Genomic DNA, 26143 nt, shown 5'->3' with positions numbered 1-26143 from the left:
CCTAGCGGATAATTGGCCGCTAGACTGCTTTTACATGCAGTGGGAGGGGACTCCACCCCCCCCTCCCGCCGCCTTCTGTGGTTTTTCTCGGGCTCTCCTGTCCCACCGGTTAACCCGGTTAACCCGAGAGTGCAGCCGGTGGTTCAATTATCTAACCATAGAGCTGGTTGGAGAGGAGAATGGCTCCAATCATCTCTATGGCCTAAGATACTGGAGGCTACGAGCATTTCATGACTTTTGTTTCGCCAGAAATAAACAGCGCCATTGGGAAATTAGTAAAGCATCTTATCACACCAATTTTGGTGTGGTAAGATGCGTTACTGTCAGAGAGATCTAGAGTTTAAAAGACCCCAGTTTTTTTTAAAAAAAGAGTACCTGTCACTACAGATTGCTATCATAGGGGATATTTAAATTCACTGTGATAACAATAAAAATGATTTAAAAAAAAAAATGAAAGGAAAGGTGTCAAAATAACATTAAAAAGCAAAAAAAATAAATAAAACAAATCAAGCCCCCCCCCCCCCCCCCGTCCCCCTGTGCTTGCGCGCAAAGGCGCACGCAGGCGTTGGTCTAGTGTCATATGTAAACCACAATTGCAGAATGCATGTGAGGTATCGTCGTGAACGCCAGGTCGAGGGCAGTAATTCTTGCAGTAGACCTCCTCTGTAAGTCTAAAGTGGTAACCTGTAAAGACTTTTAAAGGCTTTTAAAAATGTACGTAGTTTGTTGCCGCTGCACAGGCGTGCGCAATTTTTAAAGCATGTCATGTTTGGTATCTATGTACTCGGCCTCATATCATCTTTTAAATTTTTACCAAACAATTTGGAATTATATAGTGTATTTGTGCATTAAATTTTAAAAACATGTATTTTTTTCGCAGAAATTGCGTTTGGAAAATCTGTGCGCAAATACCGTGCGACAAAAAAATTTGCAACATCCACCATTTTGTTCTATGGGGCCTCTGCTTTAAAAAAATATATAATGTTTGGGGGTTCAAAGTAATTTTTATTTTTCCATGTAAACAAGTGGTTAGAAGAGTGGATGATGTGTGGCTAAGATTGAGCATAAAATGCCGGGACAGTTCAAACACCCCCCAAATGACCCCTTTTTGAAAAGTAGACACCCAAAGCTATTTGCTGAGAGGCATATTGAGTCCATGGAGTATTTTATATTTTGCCCTGAGTTTCGGTAAGTTCACAATTTGTTTTTTTTTACACAAAGTTGTCAGTAAATGATATAATGCTCACGCATGCCATGGGTATATGTGAACTGACACCCCAAAATACATTCTGCTGCTTCTCCTGAGTACATGGATACCCCATGTGTGAGACTTTATGGCAGTCTAGCCTCATACAGGACCCCGAAAATCAATCCCCACCTTCAGGCTTTCGAAGGGCGTAAATTGTTGATTTCGCTCCTTACTACCTATCACACTTTTGAAGGCCATGAAATGTCAAGATGGCACAAAACCCCCACAAATGACCCCATTTTGCAAAGTAGACAAGCTATTTTCTGAGAGGCATGGTGAGTATTTTTCAGCTCTCATTTTTTTTGGAAAATAAAAAAAAAACAGGGAAATGCATTTTTTTCCTCTTTTTTCAATTTCCAAAACTTTATGACAAAAAAGTGAGATCTGCAAAACACTCATCATGCCTCTCTGAAAATAGCTTAGGGTGTCTTCTTTCCGAAAAGGGGTCATTTGGGGGGGGGGGGGGTTGTGCTTTCTTGGCATTTCATGGACTCCGAAACTGTGATATGTAGTCAGGAGTGAAATCAACAATTTACGCCCTTGGAAAGCCTGAAAGTGGTGATTAATTTTCGGGGTCCTGTACTCGGCTAGACTGCAAAATAGTCTCACACATGTGGTATCCCTGTACCCAAACAAAATTTACATCCTTTTTTTCCCACAAATAGAGCTTTCTTTTGGTGGTATTTGGTTTGGGTACAGCATTGTATGACCGTGTTATTGTCAGTTAAAGTCACGCAGTGCCAAGTTGAAAAAAAGGGCCTGGTCTTTGAGCAGCCAAATCCTCCGGGGCTTAAGTGGTTCATTTTGCGATTCGGCACTGCATTACTTTAATGGACAATTGCGCGGTAGTGCAACCCTGTAATAAAATTGATGTTCTTTTTTTCCCACAAATAGAGTTTTCTTTTGGTGGTGTTTGATCACCTCTGCAATTTTTATTTTTTGCGCTATAAACAAAAAAAGAGTGACAATTCTGAAAAAAACAAAAAAAAACAATATTTTTCACATTCTACTATATGACGACATTCCCAAAAAAAAAAATTAAAAATCAAAATTTTTTAACATTTTAGTCCAACTTGTTTTCAGCTACATATTTTTGGTAAAAAAAATCCTAATAAGCGTATTTTGATTGGTTTGCGCAAAAGTTATTGCGCCTACTAACTACGGGAAAGAGTTATGTCATTTTTATTGTTTTTTTTTTACTAGTAATGGCGGCGATCTGTGATGTTTTGCCGGACTGCGACATTGCGGACAGATCGGACCCCTAACCGACATTTTTTACACTTTTGGGAGGACCAGTGACATTACTACAGTAATCAGCGCTAAACATATGTATTAGAAACATAGAAACATAGAATGTGTCGGCAGATAAGAACCATTTGGCCCATCTAGTCTGCCCAATATATCTGAATCCTATGAATAGTCCCTGGCCCTATCTTATATGAAGGATAGCCTTATGCCTATCCCATGCATGCTTAAACTCCTTCACTGTATTTGCAGCTACCACTTCTGCAGGAAGGTTATTCCATGCATCCACTACTCTCTCAGTAAAGTAATACTTCCTCATATTACTTTTAAACCTTTGCCCCTCTAATTTAAAACTGTGTCCTCTTGTGGTAGTTTTTCTTCTTTTAAATATGCTCTCCTCCTTTACCGAGTTGATTCCCTTTATGTATTTAAAAGTTTCTATCATATCCCCTCTGTCTCTTCTTTCTTCCAAGCTATACATGTTAAGGTCCTTTAACCTTTCCTGGTAAGTTTTTTCCTGCAATCCATGTACTAGTTTAGTAGCTCTTCTCTGAACTCTCTCTAGAGTATCTATATCCTTCTGGAGATATGGCCTCCAGTACTGCGCACAATACTCCAAGTGAGGTCTCACCAGTGTTCTGTACAGCGGCATAAGCACTTCTCTCTTTCTACTGCTTATACCTCTCCCTATACATCCAAGCATTCTGCTGGCATTTCGTGCTGCTCTATTACATTGTCTTCCCACCTTTAAGTCTTCTGAAATAATTACTCCTAAATCCCTTTCCTCAGATACTGAGGTCAGGACTGTGTCAAATATTCCATATTCTGCCCTTGGGTTTTTACGCCCCAGGTGCATTATCTTGCACTTATCCACATTAAATTTCAGTTGCCAGAGTTCTGACCATTCTTCTAGTTTTCCTAAATCCTTTTCCATTTGGCGTTTCCCTCCAGGAACATCAACCCTGTTACATATCTTTGTGTCATCAGCAAAAAGACAAACCTTACCATCGAGGCCAATTGCAATATCACTTATGAAGATATTAAACAAAATTGGTCCCAGTACAGATCCCTGAGGTACCCCACTGGTAACATGACCTTGTTCTGAATGTTCTCCATTGACTACAACCCTCTGTTGTCTGTCACTCAGCCACTGCCTAATCAACTCAACAATATGGGAGTCCATGCTCAATGACTGCAGTTTATTGATAAGTCTTCTATGTGGGACAGTGTCAAAAGCCTTACTAAAATCTAGATATGCAATGTCTACTGCACCTCCACCGTCTATTATTTTAGTCACCCAGTCAAAAAAATCTATAAGATTTGTTTGACATGATCTCCCTGAAGTAAACCCATGTTGTTTTTCATCTTGCAATCCATGGGATTTAAGATGTTCCACAATCCTATCCTTTAATAGGGTTTCCATTATTTGCCTACTATTGATGTCAGACTCACTGGTCTATAGTTGCTCGATTCCTCCCTACTACCTTTCTTGTGAATGGGCACGACATTTGCCAATTTCCAATCTTCCGGGACGACTCCTGTTACTGTAATAATGACACTGGCAGGGAAGGGGTAACTCTGTGGGTGATTAAGGTGTTAAATGTGAGCCTAGGGGAGTGATTCTAACTGTGGGGGGCATGGCTTGTGATATGACCATAGAAATGTGATCCTATATAGAATGGTGATCATTCCAGGGGAAAAAACAGTCAGCTGTGTTTACAACATCCAACCGTCCTTCTCTCAGCGGTGAAAGATCGTGGATGTCAGGCGGTAATTGGAGCCGCCTGCCCGCTGCATCAACATTCCCAGCTGATGAGCGGGGACGGGAGCCTCCTGTATAGCTACGTTGGTTTGCCCAGGAGCGGCTGCCTGCTGCAGCATAACTGCAGCGGGCGGTCGTAAAGCAGTTAAAAACCACCCCAAAACATGCCAAACCCCCCCTACTGACCCACCAATAACCTCAATGACCCGCCACACAGGAGCGATCTCAGACGGTAACACTCGCTGACCGATGGTGTCCTGAGCCGTCGTCCGCTATATAAAGGAAGGGGCGGGGATAGTGGTGATTGTGACGGAACCGTCCCACACTCCACTTGAGTGCTTCCATCAGTATACTGCTTCCTCCAGTCTGAACATAGATATCAGATATTACAGCCACATATTGCAACCAAGAACTAGATGGGATACGTTTAGCTGCAAAACTGGAACTGTTTATTGAACAAGAATACATGCTTTTTATACACTACACACTCAGTTATATTTTTATATACAGTTGTGTTTGCATACGATAATGTGATCAGCCTTACCAAACACTCTAAACATTAAGCTAATTAGCAGCCTGGATAATCAGGGATCTTATTCCGGGTCAGACTTGCCGGCATCGAGCTCACGGAATACAATACACATTATTACAAGTGTAAACACATCCCCAATAGTTTGCTAGCAGACAATAGGTGTGTTAATTAGCACAATTAACAATACAAACAGTGATCTCCCCCCTCCTCAGACTAGTAGGCAACAGACTATAACAGGAGACTGTAACGGAACAGGGCACCCCAGACCGGGTACCTCCGTTGACAGATGCTCCTAATGCTTCCCAAGGGCTCCAGGCACTCCACCAGACACCGTATGCACTTCAGACTCCACGAACCGCCGCAGCTTGGTCAGGGTCTCGCAATCTCCTACCCACCCTGGACCTACGACAAGGCTCCAGGTTCCTGTGGGTGAACCTCTCTTTCCCCAGAGAGTGCAGCAGAACAAGCTCTTACACAAGCTCTTACAAGAGCTCAGTGATTCTCTAAGGGAGTATGGAAGACCATAGCAATCCCTTGCAGCAGATTCCGCCAATAAGAGACAAAACTCTAGATTGAGGGTGAAGAACTGAAAACAACTTTATTGAACAAGACTTATATACAGAATTTGGAACATCCCGCCCCCAACAACTGCTTTCCTATTGGTCAATTGTAAAGTACCTGCAGTTCCCCTTCAGGTCCTCCTTAGCCATGCAAATGAGGAATTGAAAATGAGTCAGCAGTGATTGGTCAGATAGCTTGACCAGAAGGACTGCCATGTGCAAGGAGACAGAAGCCCCCAGGGGGCAATCAATGTACACAATAGCCAGACACAGAACAATGGGAGGTCATTAGCACTTACAATGAGACAGGGCAATCCACATTCCCAATACACAAACAAAAGGAAAACCTTGCTGACATTGAAAGATATGTAATATACACAGCATTTAGGAATTACAGATTTCATGGCAAATGGGAATAAATCTTAATATTTCTATATGGAGATATTGCTGGCAAATATGAAGCAATCCAAACCATTACTTATCTGTCTTTAAATTCCAGTGATGGTGAATACCGTCACATATCTTCCCCCCAAAGGTAGACTAATCCATGTACCAGACCTCCAATCGGTCTGTGCCTGAGTTAGCCGGGTAACAAGTCCCAAAGAGTCCATCCTTCATGGCAGCATCCTTTACAAAGTTCCACATAGTTTGTAAGTTTGTCTTGGCAAAGCGCATGGAGCTCTCATAGCCGATCAGTCTGCAAAAGTCTGGTTTGGGCAGGCCAGACTGGGCTTCTTGGGCACCCTGTGTCCCTAAAAGACACAGGGTGATTTAGACATAAGAGGAGCCTAGTAGGCTGAGAGAAGAACTTTCCAACCTCTCTAAGGTAGGCTGTGTTCCACAGGCCCTCCCAATGTCTGCAGCCACCCAGTACCCCAAACAAATTGTCGGGAAAACAGTGTTACTCACCCAGCCAACCTCTGTCTCTCTTGTAGCACATACCCACTGCTGTGGATAAGTGTGGACTGGCCCTTCTCCTGGGAGTCCTTTCAGCCACTGGAGAGAAGACAGGGTGGTGGGGCTCACTTCGTCAGGCTATGGGGATCTGGGCCGACTGTCCAGCATCCCTGGGGTGTACAAATGAGGACTGTAGCTTTTGCAGGTGCTGGGCAGAGGTTGGTAACACTCTGCCCTGTTGCCAGCTCTTCTGCTGGGTTAGGGTTGGTGAATACTACCCCCAGGACCTGGTTGGGGGTCTGCTGTAGAGAGGAGGGATCGCCTACCTCCTCCTCCTGGTATTCCTGTGGGGCAAGTTGGGGATCTGGACCGGCCGTCCAGCATCCCTGTAGGTCTGGTGCAGAGACCGCGGTCCCATCTGTACCATTGGGGTCAGGTCTGTTGTCGCCCTGTGGTTGGGGAGAAGGATTAGTTGTCTCCTCTCCCTGGAAGGTAGACTGCTTCTTGGAAGGAAGGATGACACCTTCGGGTCCCTGTAACTCCTGCTGTAGCTGGGGATCTGGGCCAGCTGCCTAGGCTCCCTGTAGGGCCGGTAGATAGACCTCGGTCCCATCTCCCCCTGCCATCGGTGGGTCTTCCAAGTACCACCAGTCTGTATTGTCTCTCCAACTCAAGGGTTGTGGGTCTGGATCTGCCACCCAGGACTCTGCTTGCAGGGTAGATTGGGGTGGAACGGAGCAGAGCAGGCGTAAGTAGTCCTGCTCCAGTTCCCACTCCATTCCGACCAGATGAATCAGGTCTGACCCCAAGTCATTCACTTTGGGGAGACCCAGTAGGGCTTCCCTGGTGTCCTGGATTTCCCAGCACCGAAACTCTGCTGGACATCCAAAGTCCCTCTCCTCAAATGCCTCCCACAGCAAGCCCGGGCCACTATAGTCCTCACCTTCCGGCATATTGTTGTCAGCCATCCAGTGGTCGAGCCCGGTGGCGTACCACTTTAGTGCCCGGTAAGCTTCATCCAGCCACAACTCCTTCCAAATCAGGTTCCACAGCTCCGTCACCCACTCATGCAGGGGTTGCTCTCCTAGGAAAGGTAACCGCAGGGCAACGTATACCTGCAACCGCTGTTCTTCGCTGGGAAGGTTCTCTCTCTGCCTCCACTGCACATCCTCTAAGGCCTCATACCACATCTCCTTTCGAATGGCATCTCTCCAGTCCAGTATGGCTTCCTCTGATACAGGCCTATCCTGTTGGACCAAGTGTTGCTGCAACCTCCAGAGAAACTCCTCCTCATATGGGGACGCTGCACGGGTGTTATCTCGCTCCATAACGTTACCGGTGTCTCCGAGCTGCTTCTCCTCACACTAGGACGCCATCCCACCGCTTGCCACCAATGTAACGGAACAGGGCACCCCGGACCGGGTACCTCCGTTGACAGATGCTCCTAGTGCTTCCCGAGGGCTCCAAGCACTCCACCAGACACCGTAAGCACTTCAGGCTCCACGAACCGCCGCAGCTTGGTTAGGGTCTCGCAATCTCCTACCCACCCTGGACCTACGACAAGGCTCCAGGTTCCTGTGGGTGAACCTCTCTTTCCCCAGAGAGTGCAGCAGAACAAGCTCTTACACAAGCTCTTACAAGAGCTCAGTGATTCTCTAAGGGAGTATGGAAGACCATAGCAATCCCTTGCAGCAGATTCCCCCAATAAGAGACAAAACTCTAGATTGAGGGTGAAGAACTGAAAAAAACTTTATTGAACAAGACTTATATACAGAATTTGGAACATCCCGCCCCCAACAACCACTTTCCTATTGGTCAATTGTAAAGTACCTGCAGTTCCCCTTCAGGTCCTCCTTAGCCATGCAAATGAGGAATTGAAAATGAGTCAGCAGTGATTGGTCAGATAGCTTGACCAGAAGGACTGCCATGTGCAAGGAGACAGAAGCCCCCAGGGGGCAATCAATGTACACAATAGCCAGACACAAAACAATGGGAGGTCATTAGCACTTACAATGAGACAGGGCAATCCACATTCCCAATACACAAACAAAAGGAAAACCTTGCTGACATTGAAAGATATGTAATATACACAGCATTTAGGAATTACAGATTTCATGGCAAATGGGAATAAATCTTAATATTTCTATATGGAGATATTGCTGGCAATTATGAAGCAATCCAAACCATTACTTACCTGTCTTTAAATTCCAGTGATGGTGAATACCGTCACAGAGACCTACTTACAAAAAACACATTATGGCAGGGGACCCCAGTGGTTTGAGTGGATTACATTACCATCTAAAGTCATTGCTAGTTTGAGGCATAGAGACCCCAAATATGGAACCTCCAGTTCCCAGAGTCTGTGTGTTTTAGGGAGACATGAACATGAAACAGAAACAAGACCACTCCACCGATCCCCCAGGCATACACCTTCCAAAAAGCAGTGTTCATGTAAATGCCAGGGCCCATAGTCATTGGGTAAGAGCCCATGTCCCAGCTAGGTCTGCACAGTGACATTATTGCCCATGTAAAGCTACCCCAGTGAAGGCCACTTAAAGATAGTGAACCCCAATGGTTGCCCTGACCCTGTAAATCTTCCAACCCCTCTGACACACTGGGTTCAGACATTTCTTACTGTACCCCAATTATGGCCCTGACCCTGCAAGTCTCCCGACCCTCTGACAATCTGGGTTCAGACATTTCTTACTGTACCCCAATGGTGGCCCTGACCCTGCAAGTCTCCCGATCCCTCTGACACCCTGGGTTCAGACATTTCTTACTGTACCCCAATAGTTGTCCTAACCCTGCAAGTCTCCCGACCCCTCTGACACCCTGGGTTCAGACATTTCTTACTGTACCCCAATGGTTGCCCTGACTCTGCACATCTTCCAACTTCTCTGACACCCTGGATTCAGACATTTCTTACTGTAGCCCAATGGTTGTCCTAACCCTGCAAGTCCCCCAACCCCTCTTACACCCCGGGTTCAGACATTTCTTACTCTACCCCAATGGTGGCCCTGACCCTGCAAGTTTCCCGACCTGACACCCTGAGTTCAGACATTTCTTACTGTACCCCAATGGTTGCCCTTACCTTGCAAGTCTCCCAACCCCTCTGACACCCTGGGTTCAGACATTTCTTACTGTACCCCAATGGTGGCCCTGACCCTGCAAGTCTCCAGACCTCTCTGCCACCCTGGGTTCAAACATTTCTTACTATACCTCAAAGGTTGCCCTGACCCTGCAAGTCTCCCAACCCCTCTGACTCACTGGGTTCATACATTTCTTACAGTACCCCAATGATTGCCCTGACCCTGCAAGTCTCGTGACCCCTCTGTTATCCTGGGTTCAGACATTTCTTACTGTACCCCCTAGTTGTCCTGACCCTACAAGTCTCCCGACCCCTCTGACACCCTGGGTTCAGACTTTTCTTATTGTACCCCTGTTGTGCGTTACACATTCGAGAATATTATTCTGAATGAAATATGAGTTCTTTTTAATCGATTAATTTCTTTTTAACAGCATATACCAATCTTAGTGAACACAGACTACAGTAGGGAATATATATATTTATTCATAAGACATGTATTCACAATAAATATATATGGGTGACACAAAAATATAAACTCACATAAAATACAAACTTAATGATAACACTAGTTGAATCAATTTGGCTCAGCAATAAAAATCAAAGGACAGGATTACTTTTTCCCCAGAAGGAGTAAAAAACCATATATCAAGAGTTCTATATATCAGACAAAGTTGTCTGCGAATTGCGTAGTCAACAGTCACTCCGCTGCAGTTGGAGTGAGAACAGACTATGCAAAACGTGAGACTAATTCACTAATATAGCGCTAAACCAAGAATGGAAAAATTTTATAAAAACAAAAATAATGTTTAGAGAAAAATCTACAATGGCTGTTACAACTGGGAAGGTAATCTAAATATCCTGAGGCTACGATTATAGCATACAAGGAAACAAAAATCAAAGAATCAATAATGCATAATTACCATTTCAAAATGGCTGCTGGCTCAAAATGATTGTTTACCAGAGTCCTGAGATGGCTGCCTTTCCCAAAATGGTGGCTGGTTAGGGAGGAGCTTGCGTCCTTAAAGTTTTTCAGAGTGTCAGGAATAGCGCAACCATGCAAAAGAAATGACTATCAAATATGGAGACTATCCATAAATAAAAATGGGGATTTAGTTCCCCATATGGCCATATGGTGGAACTAAATCCCCATTTTTATTTATGGATGGTCTCCATATTTGATAGTCATTTCTTTTGCATGGTTGCGCTATTCTTTTTTAATATACATGTTGCTTGGTCCATAGCTGCACCGGCTTTAGATATACATGTTCAGGGTCTGCTCCCCCAATTTTTTGCTTGTTTATTATGTATTCGGTCTGACCAGACTTATGAGGTTGAGCATCCCATCCCCCACACACACCTGTACTCTATTGGTGTCCTCTATCAAGTAGATATAGGAGGAGTCCCCTGCAGTGCATTAGCACACCTTCCCAGCAAGGAGCGTTGTCTCCAAGGGTAAGAGAGGCTGGATTCACCCCTTTTTTACGGATAGTGTAGGACCCACCGATAATGGGGTACTTTGACGCAGTGGTGGGCTTGAGCACGATATGGCCATATGGTGGAACTAAATCCCCATTTTTATTTATGGATGGTCTCCATATTTGATAGTCATTTCTTTTGCATGGTTGCGCTATTCTTTTTTAATATACATGTTGCTTGGTCCATAGCTGCACCGGCTTTAGATATACATGTTCAGGGTCTGCTCCCCCAATTTTTTGCTTGTAAAATGAAGGTGAAGTAAGATGGAGTATGATGAGTGTGTATGGGTGGATGTGTGTGTCTCTATGTCTCGTCTGGGTTCCTTTATATATTGTATAGGACAAAAAGGCCATAAAAATTACAATGAGCAGAAACCAGAAGGTAGAACTTCTTCCCATTGGTTGGGGTAAATAACCATTAACTGGTTGAGTAATTATGCAATACCTCTACTAACCACCATGTATGTCAGGGAGCAAATATATTTGATAGAAGTCAATACATTAATTTATAGTAATAAAAAAAAAAAAATGAGAATCTCTCCATATTCTCATGGTGCCGGCATGGCCATCTGATATTTCTGTAATATCTCTTAGAAAGGTTCAGTTCTGGTAACGCCGTTTAATGAGCATACATACTAATACCATATATATATATATATATATATATATATATATATATATAGCTTAATTAAGAATAAGTGACTTCCTTATAGATTATCTAAGTTAATACACAATAACCTGGGATTATAATTGTTTGACACGTGATGTATTCAATCAGAAGGTTATCTACTAGAGAATTATTATGTTAGTAAATAATATAATCAGGACATGGTCTGGGATCTACAATATGAAATAATCTAATTTAATCATCAGCTACTATCTAACTGATATAATATAATCTTCAATGGAGGATTGTCCATATAACTATCTTTCCACATCCCCTCTTGGTATATGATGGAACAAGGAGGTTGTAGATGCTTATGATTATATTAAATTCATTTAAAAATACAGTTTTAATAGGTCTAAGTTGATGACCAGAAACTTTCTTCCCATGACTCCTCTGTTGTTTATTTTTCCATAGGTGAAACAATGGTGTGTTAGTTAGGTAATCCATGATACAGCTGTCCTTGTGGAACCTGTTAGGATCTGCTATTGTATGGAAAATAACTCATGGCCAGGACACAATGTTTTATGGCTTCTTCAAATATATTCTCTTTTCAAGACCATAGAATATAGTCGTTATCTCCAGGGTTAGTCAACAACGGCTTACCACTTTTCATCAACGAACAATGGAAACTACAAACCGGAGTCTCTTATTGAGTTTCTAGTGAAGGCCATGAATTGAACTTTGTCTCTGGGGTCATGCAGTTCATAATTCTTCACATGCAATATGAAAAATATGCCTATTTCTTACCATAGTCCTGACAACCCCCTACCCTGATCATTGGTATTTTTAGATATTTATTGCTGGGTGGACTATATATAATCTCTGTGCGCCAGTATCTCCTTCCTCCATTATCAGATACAAGGGATCTCCATCTTCCCTACTAATAGAACGGTGATCTGCCTTGTTTACATTGGTGGACAACTGTTCTGCCTCTCTTGGGAATGATTGCCGGGTACCAACGGACACGGCATCCGCCGGGCCCAATGATTGGCTCCTGCTGTGTCCAGCGGAAGCTGGGTGCCGGTGGTGCGTGTGCACACCCCAGACCCGGAAAAGCAGATGACTTACAGGTATGTGATTCTGTGTTCAATGGCTGCCCTACCGCAGTACATGTATGTGGGGTAGTCAGAGAAAAAAGTCTCCCTGATAAAGAGACTATGACCTGGTGGATTACATGCGGAACTCCTGGGCCCAGCTGAGGACATTTAGGGCCTCCTGGGCCTCCTGTGCCCAGATGAGGACATTTAGGGCCTCCTGTGCCCAGCTGAGGACATTTAGGGCCCTAGGATTGAAGATGTGGTGGATGTCTCCTTTTGGTTTGGGAACTGTGATAAGAGTAGAACTCCTGGAACTCTTCTGGCCCCAGACCTGGAAATGCAGATGACGTACAGGTACATGATTCTGCGCCGAACGGCCACCCTGCTGCAGTGCATGTACATGAACATGAAAACGGAGCCTCTAATATAAGTGTTAATTCTTTTACGTTTGAAACGTACATAAGGAGTGAAACATTTCCCGCACTCTGAACATGAAATAGGACGCTCGCCCGTATGAACTTTCTGGTTTCTGCGAAATAAACCTTTGCTTGGAAAACATTTCCCACACTTATAACATTAAAAAGGCGCTCACCTGTGTGTAAGTAGGTGTTCTTTCTTAGTGAAACATTTTCCACACTCTGCACATGAATAAAGACACTCGCTTTTATGAACTTTCTGGTGTCTAACAGGTAAACGTTTGAGTGCAAAACAATTCCCGCACTCTGAACATGAATAGGGAGGCTCACCTATGTGTATTCTCTAAAGGCTAAGAAAGTTTCCTTTACAATTAAAACATTTCCCACACTCTGAACATGAATAGGAAGGCTCACCTGTGTGTATTCTCTAAAGGCTAAGAAGGTTTCCTTTATTATTAAAAAATTTCCCGCACTTTAAACATTAACAGGGAAGCTCTCCCCTGTGGATTCTCTGATGGCGAAGAAGGTTTCCTTTACGATTAAAACATTTCCCGCACTCTGAACATGAATAAGGACGCTCACCTGTGTGTATTCTCTGATGCAAAAGAAGAGTTCCTTTATCATTGAAACATTTCCCGCACTCTGAACATGAATAGGGACGCTCACCTGTGTGTATTCTCTGATGCCTAAGAAGGTTTTTTTTATGATTAAAACATTTCCCGCACTCTGAACATGAATAGGGATGCTCACCTGTGTGTATTCTCTGATGGATAAGAAGGTGTCCTTTATGAATAAAATATTTCCCACACCCTAAACATAAATAGGGACGCTCACCTGTGTGTATTCTCTGATGCAAAAGAAGAGTTCCTTTCTCATTGAAACATTTCCCGCACTCTGAACATGAATAGGGATGCTCACCTGTGTGTATTCTCTGGTGGCTAAGAAGGTGTCCTTTATAAATAAAACATTTCCCGCACTCTAAACATAAATAGGGACGCTCACCCGTGTGTTTTCTCTGATGTCTAAGAAGGCTTACTTTACGATTAAAACATTTCCCGCACTCTGAACATGAATAGGGACGCTCACCCGTGTGTTTTCTCTGATGTATAAGAAGGCTTACTTTTTGATTAAAACATTTCCCGCACTCTGAACATGAATAGGGATGCTCTACTGTGTGTATTCTCTGATGCCTAAGAAGGTTTCCTTTATCATTAAAACTTTTCCCGCACTCTGAACATAAATAGGGATGCACACCTGTGTGTATTCTCTGATGGGTAAGAAGGTGTCCTTTACGAATAAAAGATTTCCCGCACTCTGAACAAGAATAGGGACGCTCACCTGTGTGTATTCTCTGATGGCTAAGAAGGTTTCTTTTATCATTAAAATATTTCCCGCACTCTGAACATGAATAGGGACGCTCTACTGTGTGTATTCTCCGGTGACTAAGAAGGCTTTCTTTACGAATAAAACCTTTCCCGCACTCTGAACATGAAAAGGAAAGCTCCCCTGTGTGTATTCTCTGGTGCCTAAGAAAGGTTCCTTTCTGTTTAAAACATTTCCCACACTCTGAACATGAGAATGAATTCTCTCCTGTATGGTATAAAGAAGATTCCCTGAGATGAGATGGTTTCCCGCACCTGTCGGCACTGTCAGATATTAGAGGACTATGTGAAGTATCAGGAGATTCCAATGATCTCCTCCAATGGTGAGGTCTGTCATGTATATTATGAGGAACGGGATTTACTTCTGGAGAAGATGCCATGTCATTATCTTCTGTAGTCACATCTTCCTCCGATGTCCTTCTATTCCCACCACAGAGTCCGTCTGTCAGAAGACAAGAAAAATTACCAAGAGTTTTCCACACTCATATACACTGCTCACCACTTTATAATCAGAGTATAGCATCAAGTCAGGGAAACTCCTGGGATATTTATCTGGTCAGTCAAGTAGCAGAGGGGGTTGTTACCAACAGGTGCACTAGATGGGCAACAATGAGACGACCTCCAAAACAGGAATGGTTTTACAGGTGGAGGCCATTGACATTTTCCCTACTCATCTTTTCTGAGTGTTTTTTTTCTTTTAAATCAGAAAAAGTTTTATTATAAAGAAAGAAAAGTCCATTCCATTCAGTACACAATATTTCCGCTTTGTACAGTCATAGACACAGCGATCGTAACCTTCATATATAGTCACTCCTGCATGTTTCCATTCACCACCTCCACTGACTCCACCCACTCCCCCAACATCTCACTGACTCCACCCCCTTCCCCCAACATCTCACTGACTCCACCCACTCCCCCAACATCTCCTTGGCCTGCGCCTTATCCCGTTCCCTCCTGTTTATTCATTCCTAGGACTCATCCTACAGGAGTTAGGGAGAGTGGGATGAAGAGCCAAGTTCAAAGTGGTGGTTGCCAGCGGCAACGGATGGACTTTTGTTGGGACTGTAATCTGCTCTCAAGAAATGTGCAGGAGAGTTAGAGAAGAAGAGTTGCATCACGCTATACAAATGCTTAACAGTGAATGATGCAAGTGTGGACGGAGAAAATGACGGCCTAGGGCACGTGGATCGGTGTGTCGGGGGCCATGTTTGTGCCAGTGCTATAGAGAAAAATGTTGACCGTGCAATTAATGACAGCGGGACACTTTTCCAAGACAGTATGGTGAGAGTTGTCGGTACAAATGCTATGAAGAGGAATGTCGGCCATGCAATGTCTGACAGTGGGACAATTCTCCTAAATAGCAAAGGGGGTCAGTTGGCCTGGAGAGATGGAGGTACAACTGAGGCCCAGGTACAGACAAGGATGGCGGATGCGTGCGGATTGAAGACCACGATCTGCTTTACAGTGATTTTCATGCTGGCTGAGCTGAGTTGGAGTGGCAATGAAAAGGTTACTGTACCGCGCTGGAAAGCGTGCGCTGGAGAGATCTGCCTAGCAGGAGGAGCCACCGCCAAAGAATCAGCTAATCTGGAGTTGTGGGCGGAGACACCGCCCACGCACAGCCAATCTGGAAAGAGGAAGGGGGTCTATAAATTACTTCTGCCTTCGGGTGTAGCTGAGAGGGAGACACATGTGTGGAGAAGCAAGATGGCGAGTGGCGGAGTAAGCCCGAGCGCGGAGGCTATTCCACATGTTGGCGGAGATCCTGTGGAGCAGACCGGAATGCCGACATCGGCCCTGTGGGACACCGGGGTGTGATTGGTGCCCGATAGAAGACTGGCGTTGTGTACCAGAGCAGGCGTGGAACACTTGGGCCTGGTATGTAGTCAATGCCTGAATGTTACCATACGGATGCAAGGGTGGGGCCAGTGCGGGCACTGTGGCAATCTGCTGCTGCGGGCGGGGAAGAGTGAAAAACAGCCCAGGAGACTGAATGTGACATGGGAGACCGGGGTCACTCGTGCTCGGTTGGCCTCTTAATCAGGACTCTGGGCAGAGGAAGAGGAGTGCTCAGGGTGCTGATGGAACTGGGCTCAGTAACATCTACCAGCGCTACAGAGTGCCACATGAGAGAAACCTGTACTTCCGAGGCTGTGTGCATGCAGGTAGTGAGGGCCGGGGAGCGGCCACCTGATGTACAGAAGACTGCAGTGGCAGACACCAGGTCTGCTCCAACAAAGGCAAAGGGGAGTCAATGGCCTGCGGTGACCAGGGCTGTGAGTGTGAGCAGCGAGGAAGAGGCCGGGGTCATTTATGTGGGGTCTCCTAGTTTCCAGCATCGCTACAGATCCTTGGAGGAGGGGATCGATGTCTGGAAATCAGAGGAAGAAACCGAGTGGGACTGGGGGTCGAATGAATGGAGCAGTTCGGCCAGTCCAAGTGTTCCTGATGAGGAGACTAGAGATTCTGTGATACGTGGACAGTGTGCTAAGAATCTGGGGTTCTGTGAGGCCTACTCTAACCGGGTCCCAGATCTATCCCTCCTCGGACCTATGCCCGGGTTCAGGAACAAAATGAGGCCTATGCGTCTCTCATCATTAAGGAGGAGACCCTGTATTCCCCACCTGGGAGAGGCAACAGACAAACCCTCCCCAGGTTCTCCAGACTACAACGGCTGATACAGAGGAAGGTGGCCTTAGAATATGGATATGATTATCCTTATGCTCCAAGGGAGATTGAGGCCAGGAGAGAGTCTTGGTGTGACGAGGCTGTGTGGGACTTCCTTTATATCCCAAAACCCCACCGCAACCAGTCAAAGCCGGAGTTATGGAAAACCTTCCAATCTGTAAAGGCTAATTGGAACTTTGGGCGGGCCATCGATATAGACAGAGTGGAGGTCCACCGCCCAGATGGATCTGGCCAGGCATGGTCCATCCGTGTAAAAGACTCAGAGGGGAAAGTTGTGCGAATCCCACATCCTGACTACTATTGCTAAGGACACAGGATGCTGAGTTTAGTGAGGCTGGCTAGCCTGAGTTTGCTTACAGAAGAAGATGGGCTGGAGAGCCCGAGTGTGAAGTGTACAGTGATGTTTCAAGTTTCACCTTTGTTGCTAGGGCCCAAGCCCTATTTCCAATACCCCTTTCCCTTCTATCCTTGCAAAAGGGATTGGGAAATCTACAATTACCACTGCTAAGTGGTTCCAGTAAAGAGGGCCAACCCTCCAACTTTAAAGAAGAAGAGACCCTTACTAAAGGAGGACTCTAGTGATACTATAACTGTGCTAAAAAGGAGATCCTTTGGGCCATCGGGCCAGGATCATGTACCACCGCAAGTTAAAAGGACACTCTGTGGAGTAGTTAGGTCATCGGGCTGAAGAGGAGAATTCTTTGCAAAGAGACTCTTTTACAAAGATGCCTTGTGAAGATACTATTGGGCCAATGGGCCAGTAATGGAACTTTGTTGGGTTGCTACCCAGGGAGAATGGGTAGTGATCTGAGGTCTCTTCGTTGGGGGGTGCCCTAGTGCCAGGGGCCCCTGAAGAGACTGTTAACACCGACAGGTCTGACAGGTTGCTCAGGCTCCAGCAAATACCTTGTCCTTAAGAAGACATGTAGTCTCGGTGCTACAGGTGTGAGGGACACTGAGCATCAGTCGGATGGACTCCACATGTCTTCGAGAACTTGTGGGCTTGGCTGAAATGGAAGAAGAGTCAGTGCCCGGGTGCTAAAGGGACTGTCTGTTTCAGTCACTCATTGTGTCTAGAAGGTAGATAGTTAGCTTGACAGGGTTTGGTTTTTACCTGTACAGGAGTGGAGCTGAACGCCTAGTCAAGCCTACCGGAACTGATATCTGCCAGGATGTGTAGCTAGGGATCTTGGGTGAGAAGGTCGCCTCTGAGGAGAGGGCATTCTCACTACATTAGGTAGAATGTTATTAATATGCAAATGTTGGAAGTGCTAACCTTTAATTCTTCCTTTGCAGGCTTGCACGGGATGTCCGGGTCTGGCAAGGCCCTCCATTTTTGAAAAGTGAATGTTAGTTACCTAGTTAGTTAATGTTGACATGTTACCCACTCAAGCAGAGTTTTGTGTGGTGGGGGTGCATTAAGTTGTTTTGTGAATATTTGTGCAGAATATCTATATTTTTCTACATAATTTATTATATGTACATTTATTTCCCTCCCCCCCCCCCTTTTCCAGGTTTGTGGGATACTCCGTTTATTTTTGTAGGAAATTTTTGTAGGGGGGAGGCTGCCCCAGAGCCAGTGAGGACATGGCTCGTTTGGTGGGGGGTGGATGTAGCACCCTCCTAGTCAGGTGCTAGAGATTGAGTATAGTTTTGTCTCTGTCTGCCTATCAGAGAAGCAGCAGGTAAATTCTATATTGCACTCTGCTTATCAGGGAGCAGGATCTGTGAGTTAGGTCTGCTCAGTGTGCCCAGTGTGTGATTCATCTGGTCTAAGGGAGTGTCCCCAGCTGATCCAATGGGGAGGCACATTGGATGCTGGAGGAAACCTGGCCAATGACACACAGGCTTTTGATACAGTCCCAAGGATTGGCACAGATGGGTTGTCTTGGTGAATTGTGGGGCAGGGTATAAAAAGCCAGGGGCACATGAGGTAGAGGTCTTTTGGCGGGAAGCAAAGTCCCAGAAGGAGGATGGTGGCTGCCTCCTCTTCTGCAGCAGTTGGTGATGGTCACAGGCAGTTGGCCTGATGAACCAGTGGAAAGGAGCTGAACCCAGAGGTCCAGGAGAGCTGACTGGAGGAGTCAGGGCACTGCAACAATCTGGAAAAACTGTATCGTGAGTACAGAGGATCTTGCCCAGGGGTCTGCCCAGGAAGGGGACCACTGTGAAGTTTATAGTCAGTGGACAGGTGTCAGCTAGTACAGAGGAAGGGGGTGCTGGGGGAGTACCCTGAGGAGAAACACAAATAGGAACACTTACCTCAGCTTCATTCAAGTGGCAGGATGAAGTAGCGGCCTTGCCGCATTCTCAAGCTAGAAGTCCTCTGAATTGTGAATAGTTCAACAGTTGGAGTATCCCACTCATCCCTTCTCCCATCCCAATATGAAATAAAACCACAAAAACAACTACCCCTAGACCGATCATTGACTGAGCCAAGAACATAAAGTGTTAAGATTTCTGCAAGCAGTTGCTACGGGTAACCCAAGGGAATCCTTAAAGTGTGAAAATTCAGCAGTCCTATAGGGAGCAGTGATACACCTTATATACTTTTCATTTATTCAAGAAGGCTGCCAGGGGGGGGGGGGGGGGTCGGGGCCCGTCCCTTGGCTCTTTCCAACTACAACCCCACATAGGCACACGCTAATTCATCCGGCTCCTTACTGGTGAGCGTCTTAGCATTTTTTTTGCAATCTCTTAGTAAATTGAGGCCTCTCTCTGTGGGATTTCCCCCTTCTCTTTCACTCTCTCATATTCTTTGCTTGCCTGACTTTCCTTTCTTCCTCTCTCATACCATCTTTGCCTCCCCTCTTTATCTCCATTCTCTTCATACCCCCCCCCCTCGCCCCCTACTACTTAGGGCAACACCATGCTAAACTGGATCTCCCACATCTATTCTGCCCTGCCACCCAGGTTAAGGTGAACGGTATCTTATCGGACTACTTCACAATTACAAGTGGGACAAGACAGGGGTGCCCTCTGTCACCCTTACTCTTTGCATTATCACTAGAAACCTTTTTATGTAGAATACGCCTCCACCCGGATATCTCAGGCATGACTGTTGGGGTGACCCAGCAGAAAATATCAGCGTATCCAGACGACATGTTATTTTCCCTCATAAATCCCATAATTTCCCTACCGAATCTTCTTCACAAGTTTGAGGCATATAGCACTCTGTCCAATCTAAATATAAACTTTACTAAATCTGAAAGATGAAACATTATTAAAATCTGCATACTCTCTATACCTCTTTCAAGCACTTCCAATATTCATCTCTTCACAATATTTTAAACAAGATGACACCCTACTAGTGGTTTTATCTGGGCACATAAGCAACCTAGGCTATGTAGGAGACTACTCTTGCTTAAACGACTAGGTGGACTGTCAGACTACACAATTGGGGAGACTCAGACTGGTGTCGTCATGGTGAAGCAAAGCTTTGGCCCAGACTAGAACAGGCCCAATGCGACATACCCCTCCATAGAGCTCCATCATGCCACCATTCACTACCAGACTCCATAAGACGCCATCCCCTCATAGGTCACACAGTAAGAACCTGCTCTAAATTATTCACACAACTTTCACTTTCCCCGATGCATTCGCCACTGACACCCATACTGGGGAATCCCCAGTTTACCCCGGGCTACCAAGATAAAACATTCAGGACCTTGATGGAGTCAGGCTATTTCCAAGCCTCCCAATTTTTCAACATCATCTAGTTGGCCTGCACTCAAAGACCTCATGGACTCCTCGGGACCCTACCGTCTAGATTTCTGGAGGGCATTGCAACTCCATAATTTCTTAAACTCATTTCCACCTCCCAGTGAACGCAACACACAACTTACACCCTTCGAAGAACATTGCTCTCAAGACAGAATACTGACACAGGTATTATCCATGACCTATGTATTACTGATCACACCCCAGGGGACTTACCAACCCCCATTCTTAGCTAAGAGGGAACGGGATTTAGACTGTAACTTTATTCAGACCAACAAAATCACATCATTCCGTTTATATTTACATCATCCATCTGCATGTAAATACAACAAACCAACTTCAAACTCCTAACAAGGTGGTACCACACTCCGTCAAGGTTGAGCAGATTCTTCCCCACACTCACTGATCAGTGCTGGAGATGCCGGGAAGGGCCGGGGGACACTCCTACATGTTTTTTGGTTGTGTCCTAAACTAGAGGAGTTCTGGAAGACAGTACGTGAAATGTCTCAGAGGTTTATAAACCGACCGCTCCCCAATGACCCTGCTCTCTTCCTTCTCCATGCTTCTAACATCCCGGCCCAGACCTATAAAAATTCTGTCATTCGTCACCTTCTAAATGCTTCTAAAATGTGCATCCCTCTTAAATGGAAAAACCCACAGGCCCTGACTGTTGGCATTTGGCTCAAAGAAATAAATATAATGGAAAACCTTGTTCTCTCGACACGTCCACAACACGAACGATATACCAAAACCTGGAGTCAATGGAATATATTTGTCCTCTCTAATGAAGGCTGCTCTTTAATTAAGGGAGGCAATACTAAAGAGACCTCATGTTGAGTTTGGGGGAGCTCTAAAATATTGGTGGAAAGTATTGCTGATGTAGGGCCAGAGCTTTACCAATGCTAACCCTCCTACACCCCTCCCCCCTTCCACACCTCCTGGGGCAGAAGACCCAAAACTCATAACCTAGGTGCCTATATCATGCAGATTTCTTTTTTGCCAGCCGAATCCCAGAATCTCCATAAATGCAGTGTAGATACAAAAATTGTGTCTGCAGCACAGAGAAGGAAGATTATCTGAGAGAAATACAGGAATACAGGACGGGGAACACAGCTCAGGAAAGTGACCAGGGTATTACAGACTGATATCACCCAGTCCCCGCCCTACTCTGGACCAATCAGTGAGCAGTATGGGTGGAGGAATGGATTTAGTGTTAATGACCCACCTGTGCTGATCTCTGTAGGAGTGTCCTCCTCTATAAATGTCCCCGTTATTCCATCCTCCTCCATAGACTGCTGATCATCCCTCACATACCTCTCTTCTTCTTCTGCTTTAACCTCAAATTCTATATCGATTGGATTTCCACTCTAAATCAAGAAAATGAAAGAATATCATCTGTAAAATATAAGATTTATTATTGTGACATCACATAAAAATACACACATTGTCTCCATGAGTCTGTGTTTTATAATCTCTGTCTCACCAACCTTGTAACAGTGAGGGATGGTGTGATCTTCCTGTGTGGAATCCCGGGAATACAGAGGATGGGGACATCTCTCTGGTGGGTTCCTGGTATTAGGTGGCTCCATCATATCCTTGTGTCCTTCTGAAAACTCCTCCATCACTCCATACTCCTCATCCTCCTCTTTATACTCTTCTTTAACATCAATATTATCATCCCCGAGGTTTCCACTCTGAATATATAATAAAACATTCATTGTAACAAACATGCTGTGTATAAATCAGAACTACCAATAATTGTCACTCATCTACCTGATGATGGTGAGGGATGGTGTGACCTTCCTGTGTGGAATCCCGGGAATACAGAGGACGGGGACATCTCTCTGGTGGGTTTCTGTAGCTGGATGACTCCTCCATGGTGTCCTGGTACAGATCTTTGTGTTCTTTGAGAAACTCTGACTCCTTCATCACCCCATCCTCATCATCCTCCTCTTTTATCTCTTCTTTAACTTCAACTTTAGAATCTCTCAGGTTTCCACTCTGAATATATAATAAAAATGACATCAATGGTAAGAATGCAGATAATGTACAGATCCTAATGATACTATCAGTGATTGTTCCTCATCTACCTGATGAGGGTGGGGGATGGTGTGACCTTCCTGTGTGGAATCCCGGGAATACAGAGGACGGGGACATCTCTCTGGTGGGTTCCCATTACTGGATCCATCTGTAGGAAACACACACACACTGACTGAATACATTGTTTCTATGTGTTTATCAGATGATGGGGGATCTAGGTGGATCCTCCGTACTGCTCTCTCCTTTACAATAAAGTCTCCTCTTACCCGGTGATGTGAGGGGCGGCTGATTCTCCATCATGACGTCCTTGTAGAGATCCTTGTGTCCTTCTAAATACTCCCACTCCTCCATGGAGAAATAGACAGTGACATCCTGACACCTTATAGGAACCTGACACACACAATGATACAGTCACCATCCAGACACATCCCTTGTCTGTTACTGGATAATGTCCCAGAATTCCCAGCACCACTCACCTCTCCTCCATGATCTCTCTGGTGACTTCTAGAATCTTCTTTGTATTTCTCTATTCTATCAGGGAGGGAGGTGGAGGCAATGTGATGGTCATATGATCTCCAGACTTCACAGGAGGAAAACTCTAGATCTGAACACAAATAGTAAAATCAAATGAAATTCCCAGAATCCTCCTCACCTCACCATTCAGGTTTCCATTTGATTAAAGCCCCACCTCAGACTGAGGTATAATTTACCCACACAGGACCCCCACACTGCGCAGAGTAAAAGCTTGTTGCAGGCATTCTGACATCATTACATACAACGCAGGACCAACAGACCCACTTTGCTAGTGAGGATGCCAAGGGTCCGCCCACATCCTAAGAGCATGAGAAAAAAAAAGACAGATGGATGGACATTGGGGGGAGGAGCTGTGAGGTCAGTGTGATGTCATAGGACATATAGACTCTGGATGGAGGGACATTTAGATGGGGAGATTTGAGGGGCCCTCTATATGAGGATCCTGTGCAAACCAAATCATTGTTCCCGGGTGCCTCCCACTACTCCTAAAATGAAGAGTGAACTTTGACCTTTACCATACAGAAATCTGTCAGGAATCTGTGAAAGTAATCTCTCATGTGATCAGGTGACGTGCGGAGGAACGGAGTGTAAATAGCAGACAATTTTCTCCAAAGCCCCTAACATTGAAGATGGATTTTGCTGCATGCTGGTGCCAAGTTTCATCCCCCCCAGGGTCACTGCAGGTGTGGAGAAAAGCTGTGTAAGAGGATATGGAGGAGAGATGAGGAGATTCAGGAATCAGGATAAAGGTCAGGACAAGCAACAGACGAGCGCATCCAAGAGATGAAGCCGGGGTCACTACGCAGAAAATCAATCCAAGGAAACAACAGGCAGGACAAGGAATAGCAAGAAGGAGCTCAGAGACAAATGAGAATATTGCTCAGCCAATGGGAGATTATCTCAGCATGACTTACATAATGAAGGAGATGAGGGGGAGGGGGGGTGACCATAGATACATGGAAATTCAGCTGGTTCAGCAGGGATCGGTCACATTTCCATCCATGTATGGTCAGCTTTGGAAGCAATATATATTAATCATCAACTGATCCCCTTGAAGGGGTTAATCTACTTATTACCTCCTCTGCCGCCAGATCCTGCAGTTTCTCCCTCTACGTTCTATGGAACGTCCTCTTTACCTAACATCACTTCCTGTCTGTATTCCATAGAGACTTCCTGTCTGGGTAGAAGTGAGATCACCACCTTGTGGAACTGCAGCCCTGAGAACCGTCTGGTAGTGTGAACACGGCCTTGTGCTGTGTGTGTATGTACTGTATATCCTTCCCCTTTCTCTCCTCCCTGAGTGTGTATGAAGAGGCGGATCTCCTGCTGGAACAGCGGTCGGAGGAGGAAGCCGAGTCTAGGAGGGAGACTGACAGAAAGCGCAGCAGACTTGCAGGAGTGAGCGAGGAGGATCCAGTTCCTTTGCCATCGGAGGTGAGGAGAGTGTGAAGGATGTTTGTGACTCTGGTAGCTGAAAAGCTGGGAGTCATATTGCTCTGGTGAGTGGGGAAGCACTACTAAGGAGGCGCCCTCACCATCACGTGTGTAAGAGGTGGAAAAAGGCGTGGCTACACTACAGCTGGCACAGTTTGGAGCACGGAGCACTTTCACACCTTATCAACTTTTCATACATTTGTGGACTTTTTTTGGAGCAACAGAACTTCATTGAAGTAGATGCAAATTGGAAGCAGTGGATTTGCAGAGAACACTATATTGAGCAAAAAATATTGTATGATTACATGAATTTGCACAGGTTTTTACTTCATAGAAAATATTATAAGATAATGAAGTAGGTGTAAAGTGGAATCACTGGATCTACACAGAACAGCATCTTGAGCACAAAGCACTTTATGTTGCATATGAATTTGCACATGGATCAGTTTACTTCATTTATTGATAAACACCATAATATGAATGAAGTAGGTGTAAATCTAGACCTAGGGAACACAAGGGAGGTTGAGTGGAATCCTCCTATCCTCACAGAACACCTTCCAGGTTCTCCACTCTCCTCCCTCTCATCATTTGAAGCTCACCGTATACGTCTATTTTCTCCAATCTCCTCTAGAATTTATGTGATCTATCGGCCCGCTGGACCGGTATTAACTTTCCCTGATGACTTCTCTGCCTGTCTGCCCTACTTTCTCTCTTCTGAAATCCCCACAATCATTTTCAGCAACTTCAACATCCCTGTTACTACGAACACTTCTGCTACTTCCAAACGTCTCAGTCTAACCTCCTCATTTGGCCTGAAGCAATGGATACACAATGGATAGAGGCTTCTACTCACTCTGGTGACAACACCCTCAGCCTTGTATTCTCCCACCTATGCCCTCCATGTATCCTCTCCAACAATCCTCTCCCTCTCTCTATACACCACTAGGGATGGGCGAGCGGTTTGGGCCAAGGAGAACTTCACCAATCACCCGAAATTTCTGTGCGCTCTGTGTTTTCATTTTTTTTACTATTTACATCCCGCCGAGCGCACAGTCAATAGGTTGTTAGTAAGTGAGACCGGGAAGCCGGCCGATGCGTCCTTAACAACAAATGACTCATGAGCTGTCAGTGGGCATCCCTCTTGACAGCAGAATGTAAAAAAAAAAAAATAATAATTGCCGGCAAGAAAAAAACAATGGGAAAAATCGGCATTGGGTCCCCCAAAATCCATACCAGGCCTTTTGGGTCTGGAATCAATTTTAAGGGGAAATCCATGCCAAAATTTAAAAAACAAATGGCATGAGGTCCCCTAAAATATATACCTGACCCTTATCTGAGCATGCAGCCTGGCAGGCAAGGAAAGGGGGGGGGGCGATCGAGTTCCCCCCTGAATCATACCAGGCTACACATTCCATCA

At 45.2% G+C, this 26143-nt stretch overlaps 2 protein-coding genes across 2 annotated transcripts in view; one reads left to right on the top strand and one right to left on the bottom strand.

The window, feature by feature from the left end:
• The window catches only part of LOC309550241 (uncharacterized protein), a gene marked incomplete at its 3' end in the record, with an annotated part of 240442 nt that overhangs the window by 104704 nt on the left and 109595 nt on the right, over positions 1-26143 (top strand). The gene's annotated exons all lie outside the window — the stretch shown is intronic.
• LOC309548820 (uncharacterized protein) lies at positions 20198-23381 on the bottom strand (the record flags this gene model as incomplete). The annotated part of the gene is made up of 4 exons (XM_082248758.1): positions 20198-20203; positions 22809-22906; positions 23025-23148; positions 23235-23381. Coding segments are annotated over 4 exons (375 nt in total), but the record flags the coding sequence as incomplete, so codon positions are not given.

Source organism: Pelophylax lessonae (assembly GCF_965119305.1).
Source record: "Pelophylax lessonae genome assembly, chromosome: 3".
Classification (NCBI taxonomy): Eukaryota; Metazoa; Chordata; class Amphibia; order Anura; family Ranidae; genus Pelophylax; species Pelophylax lessonae.
This window is presented reverse-complemented; position numbering and strand designations above follow the sequence as displayed.